Source organism: Pongo abelii, chromosome 14, assembly GCF_028885655.2.
Source record: "Pongo abelii isolate AG06213 chromosome 14, NHGRI_mPonAbe1-v2.0_pri, whole genome shotgun sequence".
Classification (NCBI taxonomy): Eukaryota; Metazoa; Chordata; class Mammalia; order Primates; family Hominidae; genus Pongo; species Pongo abelii.
This window is the reverse complement of record NC_071999.2, coordinates 78,402,661-78,424,342: the sequence shown is the minus strand read 5'-3', so window position 1 is coordinate 78,424,342 and position 21,682 is coordinate 78,402,661. Positions and strand designations below refer to the sequence as shown.

Genomic DNA, 21,682 nt, shown 5'->3' with positions numbered 1-21,682 from the left:
AAAAGAAAAGTACAAAAATGCATACATAAAAGAACTCTAAGGCCAGGCGTGGTGGCTCATGCCTGTAATCCCAGCACTTTGGGAGGCTGAGGTGGGCGGATCAACTGAGATCATGAGTTCGAGACCAGCCTGGCCAACACAGCTAAACCCTATCTCTACAAAAATACAAAAATTAGCCGGGTGTGGTGACGCACGCCTGTAGTCCCAGCTACTCGGGAGGCTGAGGTAGGAGAATTGCTTGAACCTGGAAGGTGGCGGTTGCACTGAGCCAAGGTCATGCCACTGCACTCCAGCCTGGGTGACAGAATGAGACCCCATCTCAAAAAAAACAAGTGCTCTAAACTCTGTTTATCCCCCCTAAATCACATAAAGGAAAAACAAAAATGATTTTATTTTTAGAATACAAACACTATACCAGACCTTGCATGTTTTGGGGGACTGGATCCACATGAAACAGTGATGAATCCTGCCTGACTCTAGCAGGATTGATTTCTCTAGAGCAGGCTAATTTCTTTTCTGCTCTCATCTTTTCCTACTCCATATAAATATCAGTAAATGTGAATATAACATATGCCTTCTCTGTCATAATTAAAATAAATTTACTCTTCTCGTATCACTTGGTATTAATATTTTTTAAAAATATTATATAATACTATAGTCCTCATGTTTAATCCATTATCTTTCTTATACTATAATCTTAGGAAGGATAAAGAACACCAAGGCAGTGAGGAAGGGGCTATAGAATATTAAATACCTTACCTGAATGTTACTGCTTTCACAAGGAATGACACTGCTTTCAGCAAGAGGTGACATACACATATGAGAGTTTTCAATACTGAAGGCAATGCCACTCACAAAATCAGTCATGGGTAAACTGCCATTATCAACCGGCTCCTTAATCCAAGTGTTCTCCTCTGCTATCTCTATAGGATCAACCATATCCACAGTGTTATTGTCTTTCTCCCTTTCAACATCCTGCAACAGTGCTAATTCTTTCTCAGAAGCACTGGACTGATTTTGTGTAACAGACATGGCAGTCACAACCAAACGTGTACCATGTGTAGAAGCCTCATTACTAAACTGCCGTAGGTGTACTCTAGCAGCATCCATGGCTGGTGATGAGACATCTGTGGAAGGAATATTCTCTTTATCTTCCTCATCTTCACCTTGAGTCTCAAGAGTAAAAGGTATCTGAATCAGTGAGGTCCGATACTGAGTACCACCGCTATACATCTGAAGTCTCATAGGAGACCAATTTTTAATTGGCGAGCAGCCATCTATATAAGGACTTCTGATACACGGATTAGTTATCCCATTAGAATTTGTTCCAGATGAAGCATCAGGAGAATGAACAGTAAACTTCCTTTGTTCTGAAAGGTGGGAAGGGAAAAAAATCATATCATAAAAACATGAAAATGGAAAAGTCACTACTAAATGGTAATCATGTTTCATGCCAGGAAAAACTGCATTTCTCTAACAGTTGTGTTGTTTACCAAAGTGAAATTCTGATGTCAAAAATAATAGCACAAATGCATGTGTCTTAATAAGCAGGATGAGGCTCTTAAAAAATAATTTATTTGGCACTTTCTCTCTCTTTTTTTTTTTTTGAGATAAGGTCTCACTCTGTTGCCCAGGCTGGAGTGCAGTGGCACAATCACAGGTCACTGCAGCCTTGAACTCCCCAGGCTGAGGTGATCCTCCCACCCTAGCCCCAAGTTAGCTGGAACTACAGGCGTATCACCATGCCTGGCTAATTTCGGTATTTTATTTTATTTTTTTGTAGAAATGGGGTTTCACCATGTTGCCCAGGCTTGTCTTGAACTCCCGGGCTCAAGCAATCCACTGGCCTCGGCCTCCCAAAATGCTGGGATTACAGGTGTGAGCCATTGCATCTGGTCACTTTCTCTTTTTTAATTAAATTATTTTACTCACTGAGAATTATTTGCTTATGAGCATACTGCTATTGTACTAATAACATTGTTCAAATACAAGGAAAATCCCTAGCAAATCAGCTGAAACCTACAACTTAACAGCTGTACCTGGCAAATGAAAAATGTAAAAATACATGTGTTAATGTAAAATGCCATAAGCAATATGAAAAAACAAACAAAAAATTGGAAAATAATCTGCAACAATAAAGAGCCTAACAATGATAATCAGAATGATAAAAATGCTTTAAAACTTTAAAAAATACTTTTTGTAACTTAGCTTAATAAAAACAAAAGTTTTAAAAATGGACATAACCTTTCCAATGGTAAACATGCATATGAAAAGTGTTCAGCCACATAAATAAAAAAAAAATGGAAGTTAAAGCAAGGGAAGGCCATTCATTTAATAATAACACTAGTTTGAACTAACAATTCCCCCCAAAAAACATAAATGACAATAAATATTTGGAAAGAACTTAATGTCATTAGTGACCAAAGATACAAAATTTAAAGCAGTAAGAGATCTTTTTGTAATATGCCAAATTTGTAAACATCAAAAATAATACTAGTGTTTCTCGTTGGGAAGAAATGATTTTCTTACAAATTACTCATGAAAATTTCAATTGGTACAACCTTTTATGAGGAAAATTTGTCAAGATTCATCAAAAGCCTTAAAAACATTCACCCCCTTTGACCAAATAAGTTCACTTCTGAGAATTTAATCTAAGAATATAAATATGTATAATATCATGTACCCATAAGGATATTTGTTTTGTGATAAAGAAAACTTAGAAAAATTTAAATGTTTATCAGTGGTTGAAAACGAATGATGCATTCATATGAAATATATAGCAATTCAAAGTTGTGCTTTGAGACAATTATAAATGACTTGAACAACCTATGAAAATACTCATAGAATGCTTTGTGAAAAAAGCAGGATCTAGAACCATCTACATATATGTATATACATGGATGTAACCGTATGTGTATATCCATATATACACAAAGACTAGCAAAATAGAGTTTTCAGTTTTCCAATTCTGTGTACTAAGAAGTTTTTAAAAATTGTGAATAGTTTTCAAAATTGCTATAATTTTTACAAAGAGAAATGCATGTATTGCAAAGAGAAATTTGTAAATTTCCACACATCATATTTACATTAAAAACTTTAATCAAATATACCTACACAAAACGTGAATATTACCAAAGTCTAAACCTACAGGTCAGAAGGCATACGAAAACCAACTTGTCTCTAAAATTGCTAAATTTCCTTTGATAGTGTTTGATGTAAATATTGCTAATTAAAGTAACTGTATTTAACACTACAGTAGAAACTGGTGAGAATTCCAGCCTTTGAAGGTAAACTGTTCTTTTATTTAAAAATCAAAGTTTCTAAATGTTAGAAGGTTAGTGATCATTTTGAGCTCTATCATTAAGACAAATTAAAAGAACCTCTCTAATAACAAATATTGATAGTATAAAACTTTTAACTAGGTATTTTATTATGAGACATACCTGAGAGTGGAGTCTCTCCTATCTGAAATTCAATTGGTGAGAAAGTGGGTGAAGAAATAGGCGAAGGACTAGTTATGCTTCCCAAGCTGTATTTTTTTGCACTAGCCTGAATAGGGCTAGAAGAAAACTGCCCCTGTAATAAAATTAAATAGTAAATAAATGTATATGATTCTCTTCCTTAACTCTTATGCTGCATGCTATTTATCGTGGTCTTCAAAACACACTTATAAACTAGGAATAGTTCATAAGAACCACCAAAAGACACCTTGCAACGAAGACAACTAAGAAGATTGCTACAAAAATTCTGAAAGAATATCAAATATGTTAGTCAAAATATAAACACATTGTATTTGAACAAACCATTAAGTTTCACACTAAGCAACCATCTGTGAAAAAGTTTTAAATAATTTACTCTATTAATGCCAAGCCAGTTGTATTATACTGTAAATCTCACATACTTTAGTAAATAACCTATGCTGAATTTCCTTGAGAGTCATGATAAATCTGGTCATCCTGTACATATCTAAATACAAAATTGAAGCGTCTGACCTAAAACATCCCTATGACTAATGATAACATATGAACTAGAGTTAGTTTCTGTGAAGCATAATACTCAAAAGACAACCATCCCTCCTTCTGAAAGCAATCTGGGCAGCTCGGTCCAACTACATCTCACAGGGGTGTCCAAGGGAGAGAATACAGTCATGAGTTCTTAGTTTCTGTTTCTGGTTAGGCCAGTAAAGGCCCTTCCTCATCCTTCTTTTCCACTTATTACTAGAGACAGAAACCAAAAACCATGGCTTCAGGCTGCTGAAAGCCTAAGATAGAACAACAACAAAATGTGGGTTCAAGCTTGACAGCATATTAGCCAACTGCTTTTTAGTATACTTCTCACCGAACTTGGTGTCTGCAAGGGGCTTCTACACTTTACAGGAGACAAATCTATTGAATAAAACATCTCTAGTGATGTTTGAACACCACTATGAGGACTTCTGGGAGAAGCCGAAGGTAAGGAGTCGGAGATGCTTCCGTTCCCATCTAAAAACAGCTTTCTTCTGAGGGATGAAGAACTGAGGTTTCCAGGAGATTGATCTGCAAATTCATCAGCTCTAAAATAGTCACCTATATTTAATAATAGGAGAAAAGGCAAAGCTAGTCATTTTAAAGAGCAATTATACTTCTGTTACTCGACTTTTAAGAAGCCAGCATGCACTATGTTTGAATTTTTTCCCAAAAAGTGGGCAAAGTTTAATTGCATATGTGATGTTTCACATCTTAAATTATTCCTTAGTTTTTAAGTGCTACATTGTTAGTATAATATCAATAAAATGTTTATAGTTTCTGTCTATAGTAATAAAGTTCACTATGATAATAAGGCTAATTCAAACCATGTTCAAGAAAAAGAGAAATTTCAGGGCAGTTTCCCCACTTCTTTAGAAAGAGGCACTGCCACATATTTCCCATGTTACCATTTACAAAAAGCCAGCCAAACAAAACCTTTGGTTCAAGTTATTAAAGGTGTAAACAAATACAGTATTTACCTAATATATTTTCTAAATTAAAATCCACAGGAAGAGACAGCAATGTCTGACAAGCAGCTGGAAACAAGCAAATAAATAAACAAATTCAAACATGGGATAAATCAATGAAAGTATACAATATGCAATTCAGCATGTGCTGCCCAGTCAACCGTCTCCCCGTGATGTTTCAGCCAAATGGAATTATTCCATTTCTGCATTCTATTACATACCCTGCCACCTTTCTAGAAGTGGTTTCCCACACTCTCCGCCACTGGTGTAAACATGTTAATAGTAAAAGTTAACTCCTGGCTCTGGTACTGGCACTTGAAAAGGAAGCCAGCCTGTATCTGGGGGGAGATTTCTCACATTAACCAATTTTCAAAAGAATGCTTTCCAAGACCAGAAATCAGTTCACATGCTTTGAACAAGAAAACAAAACACTACTGCTATTTCTAAAACATGGCTGGATGCATCTGTTCTACTATACTTGTTTTTAAAGGTCAGCTCTCATATGGTTATTATGTAGCTCATTGAAAAAATCTAAACAAGCCAGGCTTGGTGGCTCACGCCTGTAATCCTAGCACTTTGGGGGGCCAAAGTGGGCAGATCGCTTGAGCCCAGGAGTTCGAGACCAGCCTGGGCAACATGGCGAAATGCTGTCTCTACAAAAAAATACAAAAATTAGCCAGGTGTGGTGGCGGGTGCCTGTAGTCCTAGCTACTGAGGAGGCTGAGGTGGGAGGATCACTGGAGCTCGGGCGGTCAGGGTTGCAATGAGCTCTTGATTGTGCCACTGCACTCCAGCCTGGGTGACAGAGTGCGACCCTGTCTCAAAAAAATAAAAATAAATTAAAAAAAAAAAAGGAAACAATTTCAATTCCAGAGTAAAGTGTTACTACCTGAACTGGGTTTAGAATCCAACGTAGCTTAATATGGAACATAATTCTTTTCAAATTGTGTTCATACTCACCATTGCTTTTCTCAGAATGAATGGTCAGCTTTTTTCCAATTGGAGAGTCATTATTTATGTTAGTGCCTGTAAGACATTTTAAGTGAAAAATCCTATGTTTTATACTCTTCATTTGCTTTAGCATTACTTTTTCCAAAGCAAAAAATTAAGAAAGTGGAAACTTATTTTGCAACATTAAAAAAAATCTGCATATATAAGTATATATTTTGGTATGTTTCTATTATTTTTTTACCTTTGAGGGAATATAAGGATAAAACTAAAGGATTACCACAGCAAATAAGGAGGCACCAAGCAATATTTTTTTTACATTTTTCTTTAAATAATTGTATACATTTATGGGGTACAATGTGATGTTTCAATACATGTATACGCTGTGACAAGAGCAAATCAGGCTAATTAACATATCCATTGCCTCGAATACTTTTCTTTGTGGTGGGAACATTTAAAATCCACTTTCAGCAATTTTGAAATATATGACACCTCATTATCAGCTATAGTTACCTGGCTGTGCAACAGATCACCAGAACGTATTCCTCCTAACTGAAACTTTGTACCCTTTGACCAACATCTCCCTCACGACCCCTCCTCCCTACCATCTGGTAACTACCACTCTATTCTCTACTTCTAAGAGTCTGACTTTTTTAGATTCTACATATAAGTGAAATCATTCAGTATTTGTCTTTCTGTGGCTGGCTTTTTTCACTTAGCATAATGTCCTTTAGATTCATATATGTTGTCACAAATGACAAAATTTCCTCTTTTTTAAGGCTGAATAGTATTCCGTTGTGTGTGTGTATATATATATATACACCACATTTTTAAAAATCCATTCATCTGTTGATGGACACTTAGGTTGACTCCATATCTTGGCTGTTGTGATTAACGATGCAGCAATAAATATGAGAGTGCAGGTATCGCTCTGAAATAGTAATTTTGGTTCCTTTGGATATATACCCAGTAGTAGGACTGACGAATCCCAAAGTAATATTTTTTTTAAGAAAATGATGGTTACTCTTCATGATGTCAACCTTAAAAGGTTAGGGATACCTTTTAGCTACCTTCAATGTCCTCAACAGATTAAAATGCCAGATTATTTTGACAAAACCTGAAACTTGATCAATAAAACCATACATTTTCTTTCACAAGAAGAGTTAAAAATATGGGTGCAAATTATTTTAACTCTAAAGTTTTATAAGTTGAAAAATCACCAGATTAAAAAAACTCAAAAACTAAAACCATTTCAAAAAAGACTAATATAAGCAAGATAAAAGGAAGAAAAAGCAAGGGGACCAAACAAACCTCCCCCCCGCTCCAAAACCAGAAACAACTCAGGAATTCTAAAATAAAACGACAAAATAGAGTGTAGTAAGATAACAATCCTAAATTTTAAAATGGGTAAGTGGGTTGCTGAATAAATTAAAGTTCCCTGTGAAATACTATCAAAACGGGTAAATAAATAAAGAAAATTTTGGATGCAGATGACTTTGTCACTGCATGCAGAGTGATCTTCTATAAGGCAGATGTAATCAATACTCTCTCTGCCTAAAACCCTGCAATAGTCTTTAGGATAAAATCCAAACACTTCAATGGCTTACAAAGCCTTTCAAAACCATGTCTATTTCTCTAGCATGGTTGCCATCTAATTAAATATTATTTGAGTACCTAAAACAAACAAACAAGAAACAGGTATCTCTCTCATTTCTAGGTATTATCTTATGCTCTCTCCTCCCTGCCTTTTCTCCCCTGCATTCCAAGAGTCTAACTCAAATCTCAGCTTAAATTTTATCTTCTACCAGCATGCCTTCCTTGCCTTCCTCAGACCAGAAAGACACCTACAGCAACATTATCACATCACTTTTCAACTCTATTCCAAGTGTTTTGGTTGTTTCCCCTAGAAGGACTTAGACAAGTTTAAGACCACAATCAAATGAGGAAAAAAAAAAAAATCGATGGATTTGACTGCACCAAAATAAGAATTTCTATGCAACCCAGGATATCAAGAACAAAGAGTAACGTACATATGACAGAATGGGAGATAACATTTGAAATGTTTAAGACCAATATAACCACAATATATAAGGTATCTTAGAAATTAACAGGAAAAAAAAAAAGGTTAGCAACTCCAATTGAAACATATCAATGAATTACAAATAGACATTTTCTATGAAATTTAAAAGGTCATTAGTCTATGAAGACAAAAAGAAAACTGAAACAATCATTTAGAATGTCAAATAACCTATAGGAAAGGCAAAGATGTAAAAGCTGGATAATGCCAAGGGCAGGCAGGGATGCTGGGACACAGGAACCCTAGGGACTGTTGGGGCTATGCAGACTGTGCAGATATTCTAGAGAGCACTCTAATACTGTATAGTCAGATTAAGTAAAGATATATCCTATAACTCAGAAATCCTCTACCTGCGTATATATCCCAGGGAAATTCTCACTCAAGTCCATAAATAAAAACACATGAGGATATGCACTGAAGCACCTTGCTGCATAAATATTAATAATAGTAAATGCTACCAGCACAAGCTAACATGTATAAACAAACCACTTTTCCCCTCATTCATCATTTTATTTGTTAATCTTTAGGTAGATAACCAAACACCATGTGCTAGGTACATTATCTTAGAGGTACCACAATAACCATCATTTTACAGATAAGGAAACTGAGGCACAGAAAAGCTAAGTAACTCATCTAAAGTCGCACAGCTAGTGAGCTTTACTGGGTACAATTCAAACCTAGATAATATTACACTAGAGTAAGGGTCAGCAAACTATTGTTCATGGCGCAAATCTGGCCTTTCACCTATTTTTTTAAATACAGTTTTACTGGTACACACTCACATTGATTTACATATTGTCAGCGGCTGCTTTTGTGGTACAGCAGTAGAGTGGAGTGGTTCCGACAGAGATTGTGTGGTCAGTAAAAGCTTAAGTATTTATTATTGAATCCTTTACACTTAAGGGCTGCCAACCTTGACCCTAAAGTAGCATCCAATAGAACATTTTCTGTGATGATGGAAATGTTCTCTATCTATACTACTCGATATCCACATGGCTGTTGAGTACCTGAAATGTGAATATTGTGAATGGGGAACTCCATTTTTAAATTTAACTTTAAATTTAAATAGTCACACGTGGCCACAACTGTCAAGAACTATAAAGGGTCTAACATTCTACCCAACTTGGCAACTAACAGGTGAACATGTCAAAGTTCCATTGGTGCTGGCTAAAGACATGAGGCTTCTGGGGGCAAAGACAAAGGACTTCATTATTTTCAGCACAGCAGGCAGCATGAACTTAACGTTCCTATTAATTCCCTTTGCCCCCAAGTGCCAAGAAGGTGACATGAAACAGCCCAGTGCAGTGAATTCTTATAATTCTGCATACAAGTTGGACTTTCTCATACAAAAAGCAGGGCTCATTCACCCCTGACACAGTTTCCAGTTCTATACCTCAATGTGGTTGATCCAGATATCTGCCTTATATAAATTCCTCCTGGTAACCACCTCCCTAGGGGACAGCTACATATGGCCTACCTGACTGACCCCCCAACCCTCATATCTCACATGGACTACACAGACATGCCACAGTGACTACCTCTCAGCCACTGTGTGATCTCCTCAATGCATGCCTGCTTGCTTTAAACCCACCAACTGAAAATCTGTTTGGATAATGCCCTGGAACCAATAAAGGCGTTGGCCCAAGGGTCCCTTTCTCTCTCCCTGACCTCCGTGTGTGGTGTTCAGGCATGCTGTGTACCCCTAGGACTTGTAAGTAATAAAATTTTTATTTCCATCTTGTGTCTCTCCTAATCACGGGAGGAGTGCTTTCTATCTTAAAAGATTCTAAATTAAAATACCCAGGTGGCTGGTGGACACACAATGGGTTTTCACCATAGCTAAGGAACCCCAAGCTTAGGAAATCCCATTCTTTTATAAGAGACTGCAAACAAATCTGCTACAGAGGGAGACATCATCTTTACTATACTGGACAGCAAAACAAACTTACCCTCTGCTCTGGTGGGACACACTATCTCTACCTTCTAAGGATGTTCACAAGACAAACACCCTAGAAAAGATAGTTTGGAACAGAACCTGTCCATGCCACTTCATGAAAGGTGTGCAGAAATGTGAGGCCTATGGAGAGTTGTCTCCCAACAACACAGTAAACAGCACAGCTCTGGAGACTATCCTATTAACCACTGCACTGTTATCGTGGGCTTGATTAGGTTTCAAAGAGTCTAAAGTGTTTTTAAGCATCTTCTTGATCCTGCATCACTTGAACTAAAACAGGATACTTGGAATACAAAAATGTTATTTAAAAAATCACTTAAGAAGGTTGATTCATCTGTTGAAAAAATCCAACAATAAAGAATCTGGGGTGAAAACTAGTATCTATGAGAATGTCACCCTGGACACACAATTTTAGAGCTAGGAGGGACGTAAATGGACAACTCTAGTTCAATCCTTTTATTTCACAAATAAAAGACTGAGGTACAGAGAGATTGAATAATTTGATCAAGGTCACCTCTCTGGTTTATAAAAGTAGGAGGTTTTACAATCCAGATTTCCATCTACTATTGTGTGCTACCATTAATTCATAATGGCTAAGAATACAGCATCTGATTTGAGAATTTTGAATCCAGGTTTTCCCACTTTTATCATCTCTGTAACCCTGGACAAATGCTCTCACCTTTCTAAAACTAGGGGTTTTCTTACCTATAAAATGGGGCCAATAATTACGCCTACTTCATATGAGTTATAAGAAATTACTGAAAGCACTTAGCACTGTCCTGGCATAGAGAAAGTACTAACCCAGCTTACCTATTATTGTTGTATTATTATGTTGTGTTTTTTGATAAAGAATGGAACAAACATTCTCTCTTATACTGAGAGCATAATTAAGGTGCACTACAATAAACAGTGTAATTCCACTGTGATAAGGGATGCATATATACAAGTGATGCCTGAATACTGCCTCACAACCCAAAGAGCAGTGAGAACAAATATATGACAACCATTGCCTGGAGGTAGAAAGATAATCAATAGCTTACTGGCTTGCCCTTTAATTTCCTTATTAATTTTGCAGATACTCAGCAATAATACACTGTCCCGGAGGTCATATTAAGTCTCCATCCTTTCTTTACCTTTATAAGAAATCAGCAAATTAGCAAAAGGCAACACAATTTAGGGTTTTATCTAAAATATTAACCTTCAAAATACTGCTAAAGTCATTAACAACTCATCTTTATATTCAGTACCAACTAGTTCTTCATCTATGGATCCTCTATAACCATCATTATAACTGACATTCACAATAGTCATGAAGAAAAAGTTAAATTCAGAATATAACAGCTAAAAAAAAAATTCAATAAATTTTAGTCAAATTTTTAATTCTAACCCTAAAAGGAGTTACATTCTATGTTATCCAGAATTTTAAAGCAAGCTCCTTACAAAGCAGATATACTGGCACTTCACGATTATTCACCGATTTTTTTGATTTTTATTCATATTATTTTTAGTACACTCACATTTACTGGAATGATACTGTGGAAGCTGTTTCCCTTCATGATCAGTCCAAGGAGAGGGTACGATGACATCTTTAGTGAAAAACTACGAAAATTAAAGTCATACAATTAGGCATAAATTCCACCCAAAATGTGAGACGGTACCTGTGTTTTTCCAAATAATTATTAAACATGTCATATACTAACTTTATAATTGTATGCAAAAATTTTAATACAAATGACCAAAGGAAAAATGGAAGAAATTCAAAGTATATATAAAGAGGAATCTTAATACTTCAAATCAACCAGTTAAATTTGAAACTTGCAAACTAAACTAAGAGGATTAATCATAGACAAAGTATTTTAAATTTCTTTCCCGGGATTTTCTGAAGCGGTTACAAAAAAAAGGATGAAAAGGGAAGGAATATATTAAGACAGGGATATGCAAGTAGGCCAGTATGAATGGTGGCACTGAAGCTGGCTTGTTTGTTCTGGCTCTCAAGATCTGATTATTAAATTAATCAAGAATTCTGAGCACCAGTTGTTAAAACCAATATTAAAAATAAAATTATGTAAACTTACAATATATTAAAAATAAAGGTAACAAACATTCAAAACTCACCACTTGCTAATTATTTTATACACTTATCAATGTCTATGCTCTTGAGATTAATAATGTATTTTGTATCTGTATGGTGGAATTCCTACATATAATGGTGTGCCACTATTCTTCCTCTCCCGTTCAGTGATGTCACATCAGTAGCTTGAAATTGGCCATGGTTGGAGTACTTACACTATGGATAGCAGCAGTCGCTATAAATCATACTCCTTCCACGACCAGAGAGCAAGTTGTTAAACATTTACCAGCACACTACTGGCCGGTATATTCAAATGGAGAAAGAGCATTTGGATACTTTTCTTTCCTCTTTCATTTCTAACACAGTATTTTCCCTTCCCTAGGTTTTGCAAGTAACCAAACACATTTTCTTCATATTTTGCTATACATATGACAAAGAGCTAATTTTCTTAACTAAATTACCCATTAATCTATGAGGAAAAGATTCTTTTTTTTCTTTTTTTCTAAAAAGGTGGACTGGGGCAGATATAGACAATTACCAGAAAAAAAATTAAAGGACCTATAAACTTACAAAGTGATGTATAAGTTCACTCAAAAGTAAAGAAATACAAACACACAAAAAATGTCATTTTTAAAGTAATAGGAGTAGAACAAATTAAGAATTCTGATAATAATCAATATTGGAGATATGGAAAATCAAGCAGTGTCATACTATAATCAGGAGTATAAATTGGTATAACCTTTTAGGAGGGCAATATGGTAAAATCTACCAAAAGTGAAAATTCACAAAGCCTCTGACTTACTAAGTCCATTTCAAGAATATAAAGATATATATACAAATCACTGCAGCATTATTTGTGACAGAAAAATAATAAACACCATTTAAACATCTGTCAACAGGGGCTAGGTTACGATGCTGTTGCTAAGAGAATGTAAAAATCTGTATATGCTGGTTATCAAAAATTTCTAAGAAAAATCATGAAGCAAAAAAGGAGGATGCAGTATGAGAATGATAATAGTAATGAGAATGATAATCCTAATTGTCGAAAATATTTTAAGGACATATGCCACTAAATAAGTAAAATTAATCTGAAAGTACACATAAGAAATGTTATAGTCATTACCTTCGTGAAGTGGGATGGGGAAACAGGAGGCTTTTTATTTTATATTTTTTCTTTCTGTTTTTACTATATGTATATGTTTCTTCAATTTTCAAAAATATATATTGAAAAGAAACAAATTTTCTTAAGTTTACCTGCTGGGTTTCTCTTTAAAATTAAAGATTCTTAAAGAAAGCATTTTTTCAAAATGTTGGAAATTTTGAGAGTCTGAGAATATTCAGGTGGGGAAGAAGAACCAAGTGATCGAGTCAGAATGAAAACTGTGCAGTTACTAGATAGAAGAAGAAGTAGGTAATGTTTGGCAGGAGTAAACATAGTCTTTTGTGGTATGGAAGAGCCAAGTACGGCTAAGGAACAGAGGAGGGTTGAGGGGGCTAGAGGGAGCAGAAAAGTAAAAATCAGAAATGCTGCTATCACATAAAGACTTTCTGAGGAAAGAACGAGGTAAATAACCCCTTACTTAGATGCCGGGCCAGGCGCAGTGGCTCACGCCTGTAATCCCAGGACTTTGGGAGGCCAAGGCAGGCAGATCATCTGAGGTCGGGAGTTCGAGACCAGCCTGACCAAGATGGAGAAATCCCATCTCTACTAAAAATACAAAATTAGCTGGGTGTGATGGCGCATGCCTGTAATCCCAGCTACTCGGGAGACTGAGGCAGGAGAATCACTTGAATCCGGGAGGCGGAGACTGCAGTGGGCCGAGATCACACCATTGCACTCCAGCCTGGGCAACAAGAGTGAAACTCCGTCTCAAAAAACAAAACAAAAAAATAATAATAACCCTTATTTAGATGCTAAGAAAGGCAGTTCAACAGACAGAAAAAAGCAAAAAACTTAATTATTTTTATTTTTTAAAAAGCCTACATTATGATATACCTTTCCTGTCTAACAGTAAGAGATTTTATTTCATGAATATCTTAAAAACCCAAAGTATTAACAAAAAAAGACAAAGCCATTCCCAACGCCAATCTAGACTCTGAAGGCCTGAGAATATTCGACTTTCTCTACGTAAACTCCAACTTGAAACAAAGTTTGTGCTAATCAATATTTTGAAGGCACAAGGAAGACAAATTGTGCTAGGTCCTGAGAATGAAAGGATGAAGTACAGTATTGGCCAAAAAAGATTGCGCCTAGGGGACAGAAACACTAAACTGATCATTACAACAGTATACAAGTACTATGCAAGGTACTGGGATAGCTGGAAATTATTGGTCTTAGGACAGTACTGAAGGGTGCTTTATATAGATGGGACTGCGAAGGGCTTGGAGGGGAGATAGGACAGTGAAGGAATTGAAGAAAGTCTTCCTAAAAGAAGTGATGTACATGCAGAATTGATCCTTAACTGGTTTAATGATCAGTAACAGTTTAAGTTACCTCTTCAATGGCTTTTTGTCTTTTGTCTTCCACATCTTTATCTATTCTATACAAAGATAAAGAAGAAAAATAACCATGCTATTACTTAAGCTTGTTGAACATTTAAAAAAATAACCTTTCAAATAAATAATCTCCCTTCATTGAAAACTGGCAAATGTTAAGCTCACTTTATAATAAATACTAGTGGTATCTTGTCACTTTTAGTAAATGGCAGTATTCTGAAATTCAGCAGTTAGCTATTAGGCTTACCTTCCTCTTTTCCATTCAAAGTTTGAATGGAATGATACTTTATTTCAAAAGACTTACATTGATATTAAATTGCTTTTAACAATATAAATTTGATAAACTTTGTCCCTGAATACAAATTAAGAAGTATTTAATTCAACATACATCTAAAAATTGTCCAAAGTTTTTCTCTTCAATTATAACAAGTTTATCATGGCAATAATTTTAGAATCAACTTCTACTGTAAAATAGATGACGATAGTTATCACAGTTCTAAACAGTCAAAAATATTAAATCCGAAATAAAACATTGACAATATAACATTTTTTCCAAATGAATTTTTTTTTTCACTTTGATACAATCTGCAATTACTGCAACATAAACTTCTCAGCTACAAGATTTAATATAAAATTTTGGGTCGCAAGCACAAAGCATATACTTGCCAAGGACTCAGCAGTTAGCTTTCTAGGACCACTTCTTTATTCCATTACAGGAAAGAATGCTTGCCTTCCATCAGTAAATTGGTAAGACATATTTTTTTTACAATTTAAAATTATTTTGTCTCAGAATTTTTTCTTTAACTTTTATTTTAAGTTCAGGGGTACAAATGCAAGTTTGTTACACAGGTAAACTTGTGTCATGGGGGTTTGTTGTACAGATTATTTCATCATCCAGGTATTAAGCCTAGAATCCATCAGTTATTTTTCCTGATGTCCCTCCTCCCACCCTCCACCAGGCCCCAGTGTGTGCTGTTCCCCTCTATATGTCCAAGTGCTCCCATCATTTAGCTCCCACTTATAAGTGAGAACATGAGGGGTTTGGTTTTTTGTTCCTGTATTAGTTTGCTAAGAATAATGGCCTCCAGCTGCATCCATGTCCATGCAAAGGACACAATCTCACGCTTTTTGTGGCTGCATAGTATTCCATGGTGTGAATTTTTTTTCACATATAGACTTGCTCATGGCTTAATAAAGCTTATATGAGAATGTATACATTTCAGAAATTAAGTAGATTTTTCAAGTGGGAGAAGTATGAGAAAATAAACTACAGTGTCAACCCACATATCTCAGCTTGAACAGTAGCCATTTTGAGGATAACAAAATGGCCTTCATCTTATCAATGGTTCTCTTCATCTTATCATGGTCAAAATGGCAGCACATAACAAGCTTAGCAAATAGCAAGTAAGCTCTGAACTAGGATGACTGCATTCAGAAACCTTTTGCTACTTCATCAGAGGGACTTCAAGAACATGAAATACTCAGGTGATTGCTGGAAACGGTAAAAATCACTGTGGCCAAATACTCTAGAGTCAGATCAAAGAAGATTCTAAGAAGTCATACAGGGGAGAGCATCCTGACCAGCATACCACTGAACACCAGTATGATGCATATGGGTATAGGTGTGGCCTGAATGTTGAGCCTTTGCAGGGTGGCAAAGGAGAGGGGACCTCAGGACTGGTCACCTACATGGCCAAGACTCACCTGCTTACACTGGTATGCTTTACAGTTATAATTTTCTGTGTGGATGGTGGCATGAAAAGGATGGGAAGAATTGAAGTAGAGGGCTAATATGTAAGAAGAGATACTGAAACACACTGCTTGTTTCTAAGGATGAAACGAGATGCTGTGTGAAGAATATATTGACTATCCTTGGTAGAAGCCATAAACATTCATTGAATTATATTATTAAATTAAATTATAATATTTTCCCACCTTTTCCATTCTTCTATATGATAAATCTATGTACTAAGAGACACCAAGATTATCTTTATAAACCTTTGCAGACAGTATATCATTTAGTAGTAAGTACAGAAGCACTGTGTTACAACTTTGGTCTAATTATGTTTTTGACTCTTGACTCTTAGTATCTTGTACTTCTTCGGTGTTTCTTACCATCCCTCACAGTACTCAATAAGTATCTCTTGACTGATCAATATAATAATTGTCCATCATTCAATATATTGAAGAAATGAGACAAAATAATTAAGCATATTAAGTTCGTGTGAAACGAAAAATTAGTCACTAACTGTGACTCATTTGCTTTAGATATTCATCTCACCTTCTCTTTCAAAGGTATTATTTATTTACTTATTTATTTATTTATTTTATTTTTTTGAGATGGAGTCTTGCTCTGTCCTCCAGGCTAGAGTGCAATGGCACGATCTCAGCTCACTGCAACCTTTGCCTCCCGGGTTCAAGCGATTCTCCTGCCTCGGCCTCCTGAGTAGCTGGGATTACAGGTGTGCACCACCATGCCCAGCTAATGTTTTTGTATGTTTAGTAGAGATGGGGTTTCACTATGTTGGCCAAGCTGGTCTTGAACTCATGACCTCAAGTGATCTGCCTGCCTCGGCCTCCCAAAGTGCTGGGATTACAGGTATGAGCCACCACACCCGGCCTCAAAGGTATTATTTAAATTTAAGTTAAAATTCTTTCATGCTTTATCCATATTCTATTCCCTTCCTATTAACACTCTGTCTGGATGGACATTAATTTTATGAGTGAATGATCAACATGTTACCAAGCAAAGAGAAGACGGAGGAGAAAAGCCAGGAAGTATTTACCAGAATATCTCAATATGTGTGCAACGTTGTGTGACTGAATTCTTAAGTCAAAGGGAAAAGGATTATCCTTCGTTTTGGACTAACAACATGTCTACCTTAGGACAGCAAATTAAAATCTGGTCATACCATGTATTTGATTTTTTTCAAATATTAAAAAATCAGACTATAAAACATATAAACAAGAGTCCCTAAAACTACAAAAGAATAATATGACTTTACACTTTGTAATAAAAAGCTAAATCTGCAGTACATTAGTGCCTTGAAACCTAAACAACACATCAACAAATAAGACTGCACTGGGTGATATGTAGAATTCTAGAAAATGTAATTCAGATTCCAAGTGAATTGTTACAGTTGGATAATGTCTAAAAAACCACTCTGTTGCTAATGGATACTCTTCCATTCAATGCATACGTAACTCTTTAAGGGGGTTTTAGGTTTCCCCAAACATAGATAACAATGAAACAGCATTTTGCTTTACCCCAAACCATCAAAAAGACAAACTGAAACAAGTTAATGGCAGAAGCCACAACCATGTAGAAAAGTGCAAATTTCAAAATGTTCTTCTCTTAACTGAGTGCTAGGGGTACAGAGCTGTCACCTCAGTAGCAGAGGGAAAAGGTTACTTGTAAAAGAAAAAGGTATCTACCCAGGTCTGGAACTGTTGGCAAGAAAATCTTTCTGAATGTAGTTCTTTGAACTAATTCATTTAGATAGGAAAAATCTGCATCAAAATTTTTTCTCCCTGATACCTTTACATAGAAAAATACTCAACATTTAGAATTTCCTACCTCTCTTCACTTAAGAGTGTTATTAGACTTAGGTGCAAGAAAGGAAAACTTACCGAGAATGACTTAAGTATAAAGCTTGACGATGAATATCTTCTGGGTCTATTTCTACAGGATTTATTACAGCTAGTTGATCAATAGACCATCTAAATTTCCCTGGAGTCTTAACAAAAGAAAGTGAGCTTATGAGTAAAGGCAAACTAAAATAGTTCATCAAAATGCTAACCTATGTGAGAAATAATATGAATGGTTATAATATGAAAATATTTTAAAGCTTATATTTTAAAATTTGACTTTACCATGAAATTCAATGGCAAAGGGTAATCATATTACATTCGATCAACTGACTTAATTGTATCTCTCTCTTTTTTTAAGACAGAGTCTCGTTCTGTCACCGAGGCTGGAGTGCAATGGTGTAATCTCAGCTCACTGCAACCTCCACCTCCCGGGTTCAAGCGATTCTCCTGCCTCAGCCTCCTGAGTAGCTGGGATTACAGGCACCCGCCACCACACCCAGCTAATTTTTGTATTTTTTTTTTTTTTTTAGTAGAGACAGGGTTTCACCATGTTGGCCAGGCTGGTCTCAAACTCCTGACTTCAAGTCATCAGCCACCTTGGCAGTGCTGGGATTATAGGCATGAGCCACAGCGCCCAGCCTGTATCTCTTTTAAAATATCAGAATCTTTCACCTGGGTTGGAATTACGTAATACGAGAAAAATCACAACAGAGTAATAAAGATATAAAACTTTCACAATTAACACTCATCAGTGTGATAAACTAAACCCATGTAAAAGTAAAAATCTCTCACAGTTATCAAACGTCTTTACTTTCACTAAGAAGGAACTGAAAGTCCTTAGTCACTTTGGAGATGGCTGCAGAAGCTCATAACATAGTTGATCCTTAAAATAATTATGAATGGCAACCAGTGCTGCCTTTCTGTACTCAACCATGCAACTGAATTAAAGGTTTATCCAAATCCTAATCTGTAATTAGAAATATATTCTAGGCAAATTCAGTCCTAAAAACACAAGATGCCATACATTCCAACTTTGAGGATTAAGCTGCCGTCAATCTATTATTTATTTTTAGTAAGACCAAGAGATAAATTTTAATGATTCAATTAAAAATCATAAGGTCAGATTGATGAAATGACTCAATATAAACTGCTTGACCTTCCACTTGTACATAACTGCTCATTGTAAAACCTGTATGAAAGTGTAGCAGAAACAGCCACCCTATTTGCAGTTTTTCTAAGTAACTTGATAGGTTGAAATATCCAAGGTCAAAAGAACTTATCCAGTGTAGCAAATAACAGCAAAATAAGACAAAGTGGCCTGGGCACAGTGGCTCATGCCTGTAATCCCAGCACTTTGGGAGGCTGAGGTGGGTGCATCACATGAGGTCAGGAGTTCGAGATCAGCCTGGCCAACATAGTGAACTCTCATCTCCACCAAAAAAAAAGATAAAGTGATGAAACCTTTGCTAATATCCTGAAGAACACTTTTCCTTCATATTATTATTGTGCTAAGCACTAATCATATCACCTATCACACTGTCTTGATATTACTCATCTAGTTCTGTTTAACACATTAAAATAGGCGTTAGTTTCTTTTTATAATAGCTTGCAAGCTAAGAATTATTTTGACAGTTTTAAATGGTTGGGAAAACAAACAAAAATCTTGTGACATGTGAAAATTATATGAAATTCAAATGTGTCCATAAATAAAGCTGTATTGGAACAGAGTAACATTTATCTCTTTACACATTGCCTATGGCTGCTTTTGTGATACAAGACAGAAGTGAGTAGTTGTAACAGAGACCAAATGACCTGTAAAGCTTAAATATTTACTGTCTGGCCCCAACAGAAAGTTTGTGACCCCTACACTGGAGTACAACCTCCTTAAGGATTTGTGCCTAATGATCCTAACTTGTTCACAGTGTAATCCCTGCTTAGCACTCTATCTGACACATAGCAACACTCAAATAATGTTTGCCAAATAAGTGAGAACAGCATATTAGATGATGCAGCTTCTTCTGTAATGTACTAGTAGCTATACCATCAACCACAGAATGTAGCTACACCCACAACTGCAGGAAGCTAACATATGTTGTTCTTGAACTTAAAAAGAAAAAAAAAAAATTCTAGCTAACTTATTAACCTAACCACTAGATTATAATGAACACTACAATTTTAAAAAGTACATTGCAGCTATATATGCTCCATAATGTATTTCCTCCTTACCTTGTAAAGACAGATGTTTACATTTAAAATTATTTGTAATTACTCACATTTAAAATTAGTTGTAAACACTAGTCAGGAATAACTTACTGGTAATTTTGTTGATTTAAAAACAGAAGGACTGGCGAGAGTTTGTTCATGGAGATTAGAATAATCACTAGGACTTTCAAAAGGATTTAAAACAGGGATCCTTCCTGGAGTTTCTGGTGTTATTTGCATCTTTGATTCCTTGACATCTCCCATAGCACAGAGAGAAAACTAAAAAGAAATGAAGAGTATGCATGTTAAAATTACAAAGTCCCATAGATATTAATTTTAACTATTAAAATGTACTCGACAAATGTGTCACAAAAACAACTCAAAACCTAACACTCTTGGGGCTATGATACAGCTTACAAAAAAGTATCACATATAAATGTTCTCAACTGATTCTCGAAATAACCTTGAAAGCTATAGCAGTAAGTTATTAGTGATATTATTTTGCGAAAGTATTAAGCTCAGAGAAGTGAAGTGGCTTATACGCAGCAATCAAATATGAATTCAGATCTGCCTCTGAGGAAACTAAAGGTTACAACAGGCCCAGATTTCTTCTCAACTAAAGGACTTATAGCTACAATTTTTTTAAAATTCATCATCTCATGTCTCAACATTATGAACATTCTTCGGATACCCTATCCAACTACAGTTGCTATTAAACAATTCTTTGTAGCAAGCAGGTAAGAGTTGAGGAAGCTTGTGCCTTTCTTGCACATGAGTCCTAGCCAGAGAAGTATGATTGACAAGGGCTAGGAAATTAACTGCCTGGGGTCCCCTTTCCTCCAAAAATCCTCCTTTCGCCAAGACCTCCCCTCCACCCCTCCCGGGATAGAAAGCGAGACTGCATTACTTGCAATCAAAGGAGGCTACAACTTGGCGGGGTGGGGTGGAGAAGAGTCTACTTCTGGAAGGTTGAGATGCAGCCGGCTTCGCTGGATGGAGCGCGAAGGAGGCGTCGCCCCCAACCCTACGTGGCCACTCTTTCTGGTGCCCCTCTCTTCCACACCTACTCCCTGACTGCTCCCATTCACCAGCGGCAAGCGGGCAGGCAAGTCAGGAGCTGGGAAAAGAAACCTCTCCATTCAGACAGGAGGAAAGGCCAGGGACCACAAAGAGCGTACCTACCGGTGCGTACAAAACGAAGCCCCCAGTACCGACTCCAGGGAGCTCCGGGGGCCAGGCCAGCTTCCACGACAGGCACAGACTCTTTAACTCCCCGCTTCCGCGCTGTCTTGGGCCAACCAGGGCACGGGGCTTGTGAGCGACTAGCCAATCGTGTCGTCCCGCCATCCGCGAACCAGCCAATCGCACGGA

At 36.4% G+C, this 21,682-nt stretch overlaps 1 protein-coding gene across 4 annotated transcripts in view; it reads right to left on the bottom strand.

Moving 5' to 3' along the window:
• The window catches only part of BORA (BORA aurora kinase A activator), a 30,303-nt gene extending 8,645 nt beyond the window's left edge, over positions 1-21,658 (bottom strand). The window contains exons 1-10 of one of the 4 annotated variants that reach the window (XM_002824330.6): positions 21,494-21,658; positions 20,423-20,590; positions 18,149-18,255; positions 14,517-14,562; positions 11,469-11,550; positions 5,933-5,998; positions 4,985-5,041; positions 4,339-4,565; positions 3,444-3,576; positions 760-1,370 (exon numbers count right to left, since the gene is read on the bottom strand). In XM_002824330.6, coding sequence (XP_002824376.1) covers positions 760-1,370; positions 3,444-3,576; positions 4,339-4,565; positions 4,985-5,041; positions 5,933-5,998; positions 11,469-11,550; positions 14,517-14,562; positions 18,149-18,255; positions 20,423-20,590; positions 21,494-21,658 — 1,662 coding nt within the window. The other 3 variants (XM_024230720.3, XM_054529106.2, XM_054529107.2) reach the window with 3 other exon arrangements.
• Between the last annotated feature and the right edge of the window lie 24 nt (positions 21,659-21,682).